The 13,117-nt window shown below is 45.9% G+C and overlaps 1 protein-coding gene across 2 annotated transcripts in view; it reads right to left on the minus strand.

The window, feature by feature from the left end:
- The window catches only part of LOC119974387 (cell wall integrity and stress response component 4-like), a 50,196-nt gene that overhangs the window by 6,901 nt on the left and 30,178 nt on the right, over positions 1-13,117 (minus strand). For both annotated transcript variants that reach the window (XM_038813202.1, XM_038813200.1), the window contains one exon: positions 11,678-12,079. In XM_038813202.1, coding sequence (XP_038669130.1) covers positions 11,678-12,079 — 402 coding nt within the window. The remainder of the gene's footprint in view (positions 1-11,677; positions 12,080-13,117) is intronic.

The raw sequence follows: 13,117 nt of genomic DNA on the forward strand, positions 1-13,117 counted from the left end.
GAAGATGAGGAGGTGCACCTGGGATGGGGATGTGCTGTGGGTGTACCAGGACCTGGCCGCAAACCTGGCGAAGAGGAGGGCCACGTTTTACCGGGTTACGGCTGCCCTCTTTAAAAAGGGGGTGAAGTTTGGGATGTTGTCGTCAGCCTACCTCTGAATGACCTTCCACAACCAAGAGCATTATTTTGGAACACCAGGGGCGGGATTCGCCCCTACCTGGCGTGACGGGGGATCCCGGCATAGGGGAGTGGCGCCAACCACTCCGGGGTCGGGCCTCCCCAAAGGTGGGGAATTCTCCGCACCTTTGGGGGCCAGCCCCGCGCCGGAGGAGTTGGCACCAGAAGACTGGCGCAAAAAACCGGCGCCAGCGGCCTTTCAGGCCCGCGGCCCGGCAGCAGGGCTGGCCAAAAGGCTTTCGCCGGTCGGCGCATGCGCCGGCGGTGGCCACTGACGTCACAACCGGCGCATGCGCGACGTGCGTTTCTCTTCCGCTTCAGCCATGGCGGAGGCTGTGGCGGCGGTGGAGGAGAAAGAGTGCACCCAGGGTACTGGCCCAGAGTCTGAGCAGGGGGCCCCGATCGCGGGCCTGGCCACCGTGGGGGCACCCCCCGGGTTCCGATCGCCCCGCGCCCCCCCGCCCAGGACCCCGGGGGCCCGGTCACAGCGCCGATCCTGCCGCCACCAGAGGTGGTTCAAACCTCGGCGGCGGGAGAGGCCTCCCAGCGGCGGGACTTCGGCCCATCCGGGCCAGAGTATCGCCGCAGGGGCCTCATCGATCGGAGTGGCGTGATTCCCGCCCCCACCAATTCCCGGGTGGCGGAGAATCTCTGCCACGGAGGGGGCGGGATTTTCGGCGGCCCCAGGCGATTCTCCGACCCTGATGGGGGTCGGAGAATTTCGCCCCAGAGGAGTGATGAAATGTTTGAGGGACAATGGACTGGCAGGTGAAGGAGGACATTGAACTGTGGAGGAGATATTCGGAGGTATTTGTTTTTCTTGTATTCTCTTTTGATGGTTATTGGAGAACTTTTCTCCTTAAGGTGGAACTCATTTCGATCCAGGCGCCCAGGTAAAAGGAGGAACGAGCAGAGATGGTAAGACTGGTGGACGAGATTTTGAGGGTGGACAGGAAGTACGTGGAGGTCCCCGGGCAGGATTGTTGAAGGAAAGGCAGAGGATCCAGATGGAGTTCAGGCTGGTGTTCACGGGGAAAGCAGTAGGGAAGTTGGAGAGAGCCCGAGGGACAGTGTATGAGTATATGGAGAAGGCAAGTAGGATGCTGGTCTACCAACCTAGGAGGCAAGAGACAGAGAGGGAAATTGGAAGAGTGAAGGATGGTATGGGAAGGGAGGTACTGGACCCTGTGGGGCTGCATGGTGTATTCGAGGAGTTTTATCGGAAGTTATATGAATCGGAGCCCCATGCCGGGGGGGGTCTCTGCTTTTTGGACAGGTTGAAGTTTCCCAGGGTGGAGGAGGACCTGGTGGAGGGGCTGGGGGGCCCCTGTTCGGTTGGTGGAAGTGATGGAGAGTATGGGGGGACATGAAGGCAGGGTAGGACCTGGGTCTGGATGGGTTCCCGGTGGAGTTTTGTGAGACGTTTGGTGGACCTGGGCCTCTGATAGTGAAGACATATAAGGTGAGCACCCCACACCATGTCGCAGGCTTCTATTTCCCTGATACTGAAGAACGATAAAGATCCGGAACAGTGTGATTCTACCGTCCGATATCATTGCTAAATGTGGATGGCAAGTTGCTGGCGAAGGTGCTGGCTTCGCGTACTGAGGACTGTGTACCAGGGGTGATAGGTGAAGATCAGACGGAATTTGTGAAGGGGACGCAGTTGTTTGCGAATGTGAGAAGATTACTGATCTTGATTATGTTGCCCCTGGAGGGGCAGGAAGTTAAGGCGGCAGTCGAAATGGAGCAGAGAAGGCTTTCTACTGGGTGGAGTTGGAGTATCTGTGAGAGATGCTGGGATGGTTCAGGTTTTGGCAGGGGTTTGTGGATTGGGTCCGGCTGCTGTATAGGGTGGCGGTAGCAAGCGTGTGGATGAACCGGGTGCGCTCAGGGTATTTTGGGTTGCACTGTGGGACAAGGCAGGGTCTTGGGGAGGGTCGAGAACAGAGTCTTGCTGTATGCAGACAACCTGTTGCTGTATATCTTGGACCCACTAGGGCATTTTGGAATCATGAGTATTTTGGCGAAATTTGGCCGGTGTTCCGGATACAAACTGAACATGGGGAAGAGCGAGGGGTGTTCCCGATTGACGCCAGGGGGGAGGGGAGGTTGTTGAGAGAGCTACCGTTCACGGCAGTGGGGGCGATGTTTGGTTAGATTTGGTGGTGGGATGCTTGTGGAGCATGAAGGGTGTGTGCACCTTTTTTATGTTCCTTTGTTTGTTACATGGAGGTGTGCGCGTGGGGGAGAGGGGAATCAGCGGGGTGTCGGAGACTCAGTAGCCTTGGGCAAAGGCTCCCAGGCTAGCAGGTGGGCGACTTGAGCATCCAGGTGGCATGGGGGTAGGGGCAGCTGCATAAGCTGAATCTGGTTCGGTTGGTGGGGATTTTAAGAGGTGAGATGAGTGATTTTTAAGAAGCGGCAGGAGAGGATTCTGGAACTCAGTCACCTCGACTGTACTATGGGTAGCTGAAGAACCCCTCCAGTTGCAAACAGGAGGACGTTCATCCAATGGAGGCGACAGAAGAGGATTCTGGGAGAAGTCAACTCAGTCACCTCCACTGTACTGTGATTATCTGAAGAATCCCTCCAGTGACAAACAGGAGGAAGTTCATCCAATAGAAGCAGTAGAAGCCTCCCGTACCAGCCTCTCCCAACAAGCCCCGCAAAGTGGCGACTAGGGGCTTTACACAGTAACTTCCTTTGAAGCCTACTTGTGACAATAAGCGATTTTCATTTTTCATTTTCAGTTCAGAAGAGGATTCTGGGAAAAGTCAACTGAGACACGTCAACTGTAATGTGGTTAGCCAAAGAAAGCGTGTCAAGGAACGATTAAGCCCAAAATACTACATTATTATTTTCCTCCCTCCGTCCTCCTCTAAAGAAAAAGGCACTGTGAGGAGGACAGGCAAGGGTAATGAAGGTTATCACAGCCAGCAGGTAAGTGATTGGCTGGTGACTGGTAAGTAGTTTTTAATTCTATTTTCTTTTCTCTTATTTTCTCTTGGCGTTGTTGTAAAGTTAAATTAAGTGTTAAGTCATGGCAGAGAACACAGACACTTGTCATGTTCCTCCTGTGCAAAGTGGGAATTCAGGGACCCTTCCGGTGTCCCTGACTCCTTCATGTGCAGGAAGTGTGTCCAACTGCAGCTCCTGTCAGACTGCTTCATAGCTCTTGAGCTGCAGATGGAATAACTTCGGAGCATCCACGATGCTGAGGAAATCGTGACCAGCACAGTCAGTAAGTTGGTCACACCACAGATTAAAATTACTGAGGGAAATAGGGAATGCGTGACCACCAAACAGAGGAAGAGTAGGAAGATCATTGCAGGTGTCCCCTGCAGTCAGCTCCCTGCAAAACAGGTATACCGTTTTGGATACTGTTGGGGGGAGATGGCGAATCAGGGGAAGGTGGCAGCAACCAGGATCATGGCACCATGGCCGGCTGTGCTGCACAGGAGGGCAGGAAAAACTGTGACAGAGCTATAGTGATAGGGGATTCGATAGGGGATTACATAGGCGTTTCTGCGACTGCAAACGAGACTCCAGGATGGTGAGTTGCTCCCTGGTACGAAGATCAAAAATGTCTCAGAGCAGCTGCAGGGTATTCTGGAGGGTGAGGGTGAACAGCCAGCTGTCATGGTGCATATAGGTACAAAACGATATAGGTAAAAACACATGATGAGGTTCTACAAGCTGAATTTAGGGAGTTAGGAGATAAACTAAAAAGTAGAATCTCAAAGGTAGTAATCTCAGGATTTCTACCTTTGCCACCTGCAGCTGGTCAGAATAGAAATGGCAGGATAGCTAAAATGAATGCGTGGCTTGGGAGATGGTGCATGAGGGAGGGATTCAACTTCCTGGGATATTGGAACCGGTTCTGAGGGAGGTGGTACCAGTAGAAACCAGACGGTCTGCACCTGGGCAAGACTGGAACCAATGTCCTAAGGGGAGTGTTTGCTAGTGCTGTGGGAGAAGGTTTAAACTAATATGGCGGGGATGGGAACCGACACGGTGAGTAAGGTGAGGACAGAAACAAAAGGCAGTAAAGGGAAAAGTGGAAGGCAGAGAAACAAAAGACAACATCAAAAAGGGCCACATTACATCATAATTCTACAAGGGCAATCAATGCAAAAAAAAAAACAAGCTTGAAGTCTCTGTGTCTGAATGTGAGGGGCATTTGTAATAAGGTTGATGAATTAACTGCGCTGACAGTCATTAACGGATATGATGTACTTGGAATCATGGAGACCTGGCTCCAGGGTGACCAGGAATGGGAACTCAACATCCATGGGTATTCAATATTCAGAAAAGATAGATGGAAAGGAAAGGGAGGTGGGGTAACTTTGCTGGTTAAAGAGGAGACTAACACAATAGTAAGGAAGGACATAAACCTGGACTATGTGGAATCTGTATGGGTGGAGCTGCCAAACACTAAAGGGCAAAAAACGTCAGTGGGAGTTGTGTACAGACCACCAAACAGTGGTTGTGAGGATAAGGATGGCATCAAACAGGAAAGTAGAGATGCTTGCAGTAAGGGTACAGTTATTATGGGTGACTTCAATCTGCATATTGATAGGGCTAATCAAACTGGTAGCAATGGGATGGAGGAGAATTTCCTGGAATGATGAAGAACGAAGAACAATACAGCACAGGATCAGGCCCTTCAGCCCTCCAAGCCTGTACCGGTCATGATACCAACCTTGGCCAAAACCCTCAGGACTTCTTTGTGCCACATCCCTCTATACCTCCTATCCATGTATTTGTGAAGAAATCTTTTCAATGCCATTAATATATCTGCTTCCACAACCTCCCCTGGCAACATGTTCCAGGCACTCACCACCCTCTGCATAAAAAAAAACACGTTGAGGAACCAACTAGAGAGCAGGTCACCCTAGACTGCGTATTGTGCAATGAGAGAGGATTAATCAGCAACATTGTGGTGAGAGATCCTTTAGGGAAGAGTGACCATAATATGGTAGAATTCTTCATGAAGATGTAGAGTGACACAGTTAAGTCTGAGACTAGGGTCCTGAACTTAAAGAAAGCTAAGTCTGATGGTATGAGATGTGCATTGGCTAAAATAAGCTGGCTGTTGGATTTAACAATTATTGAGAGGGGTCCTTTAAAATATTAGCTAAAACATACTGGAAAATAAAATGATTCTTGAAGAGTATTGAAGTTGTAGAAATATGAGTAAGCTATATAATTGGCTAATCTTTTAAACACTGTCCATGAGTGTGTGGAGTCTGTGTGGAGTCTGCACGTCCTCCCATCTGTGTGGAATCTGCACGTCCTCCCCCTGTATGCGTGGGTTTCCTCCGGGTGCTCCGGTTTCCTCCCACAGTCCAAAGATGTGCGGGTTAGGTGGATTGGCCATGCTAAATTGCCCGTAGTGTCCTAATAAAAGTAGGGTTAAGGGGGAGGTTGTTGGGTTACGGGTATAGGGTGGATACGTGGGTTTAAGTAGGGTGATCATGGCTCGGCACAACATTGAGGGCCGAAGGGCCTGTTCTGTGCTGTACTGTTCTATGTTCTATGTTCTATGTTATGTGATGTAGGGAGTTTGAACGTGGGACAAGAGTCGTGGAAAGATAATTAATTTGGAATAATTGATTAATGTCTAATTAGCCAATCACCTGATAAGTGACTGACACTTTCCTGAACAAATCAAGGGGGCCTCAACTGAGAATTAGAACCAATGAAACTAAGTAAGGGGCTAAACCCAGATAAGGATTCCCTTAAGAATGTGATCTGTTTGATTGATTAGAGAGAGGAATTTTAGCCGTCGGAGAATCCTTGAAGCATTCGTAAAAATTACTTTTAAGGCCTTTTGTTGAAATGGCGTTTAAGTCTTTCAAGTTAATTTTGTGGGAATGTACCAAAATGAGTTCTTAAAGAAATAAACAATGCTTTATATTCATTCAACCGGACTGAGAACTTATCCATGAGCGAAAGTAAGGGGAATCTTGCTGGCAAGCCTTCCCAAGCTGCCAAAGGATACTTAAGGGGTTTATAGTGGATAGGTAATGGCAAATATATAAAGAACACATGGATGAACTTCAATAATTGTACATCCCTGTCTGGGAGAGTAAAACAGGAAAGGGGCTCAACCATGGATAACAAGAGAAATCAGGATAGTGTTTAAGCCAAAGAGGAGGCTTATAAATTGGCCAGAAAAAGCAACAAGCCTGAGAAGTGGGAGAAATTTATAATTCAGCAGAAGACGACATAGGGTTTAATTCGGAAGGGGAAAATAGAATACGAGAGTAAGCTTGCAGAAAACATAAAAACTGACTGCAAAAGCTTCAATAGATTTGTGAATAGAAATAGACTGGTGAAGACAAAGACAGTTAGAATCAGGTGAATGCATAATGGGCAACTAAGAGATGGCAGACGAGTTGAACAATTACTTTGGGTTGTCTTCACTAAGACACAAATAACCTACCAGAAATACTTAGGGGACAGAAGGTCTAGTATGAAGGAGAAAATGAAGAAAATCCTTATTAGTCAAGAAATTGTATTGGGGAAATTGATGGGATTAAAGCCCGATTAGTCCCCAAGGCCTGATGTTCTGCATCCCAGAGTACCTAAGGATGAGGCATTGGTGATCATTTTCAAACGTTCTATTGGCTCTGGAAGAGTTCCAATGGATTGGAGGGTAGCTAATGTAACTCCACTTTTTAAAAAAAGGAGGGAGAGAGAAAATAGGGAATTATAGACGGATTAGCCTGATATCGGTGGTGGTGAAAATTCTAGAGTCAATTATTAAGGATGATATAACTGAGCATTTGGAAAGTGGGGGCATGATTTGTTCAAGTTAGCATGGATTCATGCTTGACAAATCTCCTGTAACTTTTTGAGGATGCGATCAGTAGATTGGATGAGTGTGAACCAGTGGATGTTGTGTATCTGGACTTTCAAAAGGCTTTTGACAAGGTTCCCACACAAGAGATTAGTGAGCAAAGTTAAAGCTCATGGTTCTGGGGGCAATGTATTGATGTGGATAGAGAACTGCTTGGCAGACAGGAAGCATGGAGTGGGAATAAATGGGCCATGTTCAGAGTGGTAGGCAGTGGCTAGTGGAGTACCGTAGGGTTCAGTGCTGGGTGCCCAGCTGTTCGCAATATGCATTAATGATATGGACGTGCAATATCTCCAAATTTGCAGACGACACTGAGCTGGGTGGCAGTATGTGCTGTGAGGAGGATGCAAAGAGGCTGCAGGGTGACTTGGACCGGCTGGCTGAGTGGTCAAATACTTGGCAAATGCGATATAATGTGGTTAAATGTGAGCTTATCGAGTTTGGTGGCAAAAACAGGAAGGCAAATTATTAACTTAATGGCGGCAGTTTAGGAAAAGGGGAAATGCAGCGAGACCTGGGTGTCATGATGGAACAGTCGCTGAAGGTTGGCAAGCAGGTACAGCAAAGGGGGAAGTGCAACAAAACCTGGGTGTCATGGTGGAACAGTCACTGAAGGTTGGCATGCAGGTATAGCCGGTGGTGAGGATAGCTAATAGCATGCTGGCTTTCAGAGCAAGAGGATTTGAGTACAGGAGCAGGGATGTCTTGCTGCAGTTATATAGGGCCTTGCGGAGGCCACACCTTGAGTATTGTGTGCAGTTTTGGTCTCCAAGTTTGAGGAAGGATATTCTTGCTATTGACAGTGTCCAGTGAAGGTTCACCAGACTAATTCCTGTCCTGGCTGGACTGACATATGAAGAAAGACTGGATCGACTGGGCTTGTATTCACTGGAGTTTAGAATAATGAGAGGGGATCCCATAGAAACATATAAAATCCTGATGGGACTGGATAGGCGAGATGGGGAAAGAATGTTCCTGATATAGGGGATGTCCATAACTAGGGATCAGAGCCTAAGAGTAATGGGCAAACTTGTGGAATACTCTACCACAGAAAGCTGTTGGGGCCAGTTCATTGGATATATTCAAGAGGGAGATGGATATGACTCTTTTGGCTAAAGGGATCATAAGAACATAAAAACTAGGAGCAGGAGTAGGCCATATGGCCCCTCGAGCTTGCTCCGCAATTCAATGAGATCATGGCTGATCTTTTGTGGACTCAGCTCCACTTTCCGGCCTGAACACCATAACCCTTAATCCCTTTATTCTTCAAAAAACTATCTATCTTTATCTTAAAAACATTTAATGAAGGAGCCTCAACTGCTTCACTGGGAAAGGAATTACATAGATTCACAACCCTTTGGGTGAAGAAGTTCCTCCTAAACTCAGTCCTAAATCTACTTCTCCTTATTTTGAGGCTATGCCCCCTAGTTCTGCTGTCACCCGCCAGTGAAAACAACCTGCCCACATCTATCCTATTTGTTCCCTTCATAATTTTATATGTTTCGATAAGATCCCCCCTCATCCTTCTAAATTCCAACAAGTACAGTCCCAGACTACTCAACCTCTCCTCGTAATCCAACCCCTTCAGCTCTGGGATTAACCTAGTGAATCTCCTCTGCACACCCTCCAGTGCCAGTATGTCCTTTCTCAAGTAAGGAGACCAAAACTAACTGAATACTCCAGGTGTGGCCTCACTAACACCTTATACTATTGTAGCATAACCTCCTTAGTCTTAAACTCCATCCCTCTAGCAATGAAGGATAAAATTCCATCCGTTTCCTAATCACCTGTTGCACCTGTAAACCAACGTTTTGCGACTCATGCACAAGCACACCCAGGTCTCTCTGCGCAGCAGCATGTTTTAATATTTTATCATTTAAATAATAATCCTGTTTGCTGTTATTCCTACCAAAATGGATAACCTCACATTTGTCAACATGGTATTCCATCTGCCAGACCCCAGCCCATTCACTTAACCTATCCAGACTTCCGGTATCCTCTGCACTTTTTGCATTACCACTCATCTTAGTGTCGTCTGCAAAGTTGGACAATTGCCTTGGTCCCCAACTCCAAATCATCTATGTAAATTGTGAACTATTGTGGGCCCAACACTGATCCCTGAGGGACACCACTAGCTACTGATTGCCTACCAGAGAAACACCCATTAATCCCCACTCTTTGCTTTCTATTAATTAACCAATCCTCTATCCATGCTACTACTTTACCCTTAATGTCATGCATCTTTATTTTATGCAGCAACCTTTTGTGTGGCACCTTGTCAAAGGCTTTCTGGAAATCCAGATATACCACATCCATTGGCTCCCCGTTATCTACCGCTCTGGTAATGTCCTCAAACAATTCCACTAAATTTGTTCGGCACGGCCTGCCCTTTATGAATCCATGCTGCGCCTGCCCAATGGGACAATTTCCATCCTGATGCCTCGATATTTCTTCTTTGATGATAGATTCCAGCATCTTCCCTACTACCGAAGTTAAGCTCACTGGCCTATAATTACCCGCTTTCTGCCTACCTCCTTTTTTAAACAGTGGTGTCAGGTTTGCTAATTTTCAATCCGCCGGGACCACCCCAAAGCCTAGTGAATTTTGGTAAATTATCACTAGTGCATTTGCAATTTCCCTGGCCATCTCTTTTAGCACTCTGGGATGCATTCCATCAGGGCCTGGAGATTTGTCTACCTTTAGCCCCATTAGCTTACCCATCACTACCTCCTTAGTGATAACAATCATCTCAAGGTCCTCACCTGTCATCGCCTCATTTCTATCAGTCACTGGCATGTTATTTGTGTCTTCCACTGTGAAGACCGACCCAAAAAACCTGTTCAGTTGCTCAACCATTTCCTCATCTCCCATTATTAAATCTCCCTTCTCATCCTCTAAAGGACCAATACTTACCTTAGCCACTCTTTTTTGTTTTATATATTTGTAGAAACGTTTAATATCTGTTTTTACATTCTGAGCAACTTTACTCTCATAATCTACCTTATTCTTCTTTATAGCTTTTTTAGTAGCTTTCTGTTGCCCCCTAAAGACTTCCCAGTCCTCTAGTCTCCAACTAATCTTTGCCCCTTTGTATGCTTTTTCCTTCAATTTGATAATCTCCATTATTTCCTTCGATATCCATGGTCGATTTTCTTTCTTTCTACCATCCTTCCTTTTTGTTGGTATAAACCTTTGCTGAGCACTGTGAAAAATCGCTTGGAAGGTTCTCCACTGTTCCTCAACTGTTTCACCATAAAGTCTTTGCTCCCCGTCTACATTAGCTAGCTCTTCTCTCATCCCATTGGAATCCCCTTTGTTTAAGCACAAAACACTCGTGTTTGATTTTACCTTCTCATCCGCCATCTGTATTTTAAATTCCACCATATTGTGATCGCGCCTTCCGAGAGGATCCCTAACTATGAGATCATTAATAAATCCAGTCTCATTACACAGGACCAGATCTAGGACCGCTTGTTCCCTTGTAGGTTCCATTACATACTGTTCCAGGAAACTATCGCGGATACATTCTATAAGCTCCTCCTCAAGGCTGCCTTGACCGAACTGGTTAAACCAATCAACATGTAGATTAAAATCCCCCATGATAACTGCCGTACCATTTCTACATGCATCAGTTATTTCTTTGTTTCTTGCCTGCCCAACCATAATGTTACTAATTGGTGGCCTATAGACTACTCCTATCAATGACTTTTTCACCTTACTATTCCTGATTTCCACCCAAATGGATTCAACCTTATCCTCCATAGCACCGATGTCATCCCTTACTATTGCCCGGATGTCATCCTTAAATAACAGAGCAACACCGCCTCCTTTACCATCTACTCTGTCCTTCCGAATAGTTTGATACCCTTGGATATTTAACTCCCAGTCGTGATCATCCTTTAACGATGTTTCAGTGATGGCCACAGTGATCAAGGGGTATGGAGAGAAAGCGGGAGTGGGATACTGAGTTTTCATGATCAGCCATGATCTTATGGTGCAGGCTCGAAGGGACAAATGGCCTACTCCTGCACCTATTTTTAATGTTTCAATGGATCCTCATAATAATTGGGGTCTGGTCATCACACTATTAATAGGATGTGACTGCAATAGAGAGGTTGTAAATGAGATTGACCAGGGTGTTGTGTAGATTGTATAGGTTCATTTGTGAAGAGACCTTGGCTCGTCTGGGGCTGTTTACATTAAAGCAGAGAAGGCTGTGGGGGGTAGGGGGATGCTGATCATTGGGTACACCATTATGAGGGACATGGATAGTGTTGATAGAAATGAATGTTTCCCCTTAGCAGGGGATCAATAACCAGGAGGCATGAGCTGCGGTAAGGGCAAGAGGATTTAGAGTGGATTTGGAGAGAAAGGTTTCCATCCAGAGCGTGATGGGAATCTGGAACTCACTACGTGAAAGGGTGGTAGAGGCAGGAACCCTCACAACATTTAAGAGGCATGGAGATGAGCACTTGAAACACAATAACATACAGTGCTACTGATCAAATGCTGGAAAATGTCATTAGAAAATATAGGTACTTGATTGCTGGTTTTTCTTTTTCTGCACTATAAAGCTCTGTGGCTCCATGTTGGGAAGGCCTCCTATTTGGATCTGGTCCCACAGTACACTTACCTGTTCTAAGTATGCCACTGTAGTTCCCTTGAGTTGACTTTATGGTATTTGCTGCAGTTATATTATGGTTTGGAACTGTGATTGGAATTTTAGTTGAAGCTGGGTTTGAGGTATTGTTTGTTTCTGTGGTCCATTTCCTGGTTACAGATGAGGTTGATGTGCTGGTTGTTGTTGGAGTTGTGTTGTTTGAAATCGGGGTGGGTGTGCTGGTTGCAATCGGTCTGGATGTCCTGGTTGCCATTGGGGTCGATGTGGTGGTTCCAATTGGTGTTGATGTGTTTGCAATTGGGGTCGATTTGCTCGTTACAATCAGGGTTGATGTACTGCTTTCAATTGCTGTTGATGTGGCAATTGTTTTTGTGATCGATGTGCTGGTTGATGCTGTGGTTGATGTCCATGGACCTACATGTCAGACAATGGGACAAACGGAGTGAGATTAATACAGGTCTTTAATTAGTTTTTGAACAAGTACAGTGCCCGAAGGAACACAAATATAGAAATGACAAAATTATGCTTAAGTAAGATATTATGATAAGGGAGATAATTGCTGAACCTTTTAATAATTGGTTATATTTTAGTATGTTTTCATTTATGAAATAGCGAGCATGGATTTATAACAACAAAATAAACTACAAAGCTGTCAGTTTAACATTAGTTGTTGAAAATTACTGGTATCTATAATCGTGGACTGATTGCCTGAGCTCCAAAACAAATGCACACTTGATTGAAAGAGATTTTGTAAAGCAGTTCACGATGATGGAACATAGAATTATCTATGGTAGATAATAGGAACATATGAACAACAATTAGCAGGGGTAGTCCATTAGCCGCTCAAGCCTTCTCTGCCATTTAATAAGACTCTGCTTCAATGAGCGTTTCAATAGAATACCTCCAGTCATAGAATCCCTCCAGTGCAGAAGGAGGCCATTAGGCCCATCGAGTCTGCACTGACCCTCTGAAAGAGTACTTCATTCAAGCCCACTCTGTCGCCTTATCCCATTAACCCCTTATTCTTTTTTTTAAAAATAATTTTTATTGAAAAATTTTGAATTTATACAACAACAACGAACCATAATAAAATACCAAAAATAACAATAATATTTAGCCATCATAAACATTCGCCCCACCTCCATGAACAACACAGCATTTTAATAACAATGCAAATTAACACAATATTAAGTTACATAATAGAAACTACAATAAACTACACCCCCCCCCCCCCCCCCGGGTAGCTGCTGTTATTGACCAAGATACCTATCTTTGAGCCAGGAAGTCCAGAAAAGGCTGCCATCGTTTATAGAACCCTTGTATTGATCCTCTCAGGGCAAATTTGACCCTTTCCAATTTTATAAATCCCGCCATGTCACTGATCCAGGTCTCCACACTTGGGGGCCTCGCATCCTTCCACTGTAGCAAGATCCTTCGTCAGGCTACTAGGGA

Source organism: Scyliorhinus canicula, chromosome 12 (genome assembly GCF_902713615.1).
Source record: "Scyliorhinus canicula chromosome 12, sScyCan1.1, whole genome shotgun sequence".
In the NCBI taxonomy this organism is placed as follows: Eukaryota; Metazoa; Chordata; class Chondrichthyes; order Carcharhiniformes; family Scyliorhinidae; genus Scyliorhinus; species Scyliorhinus canicula.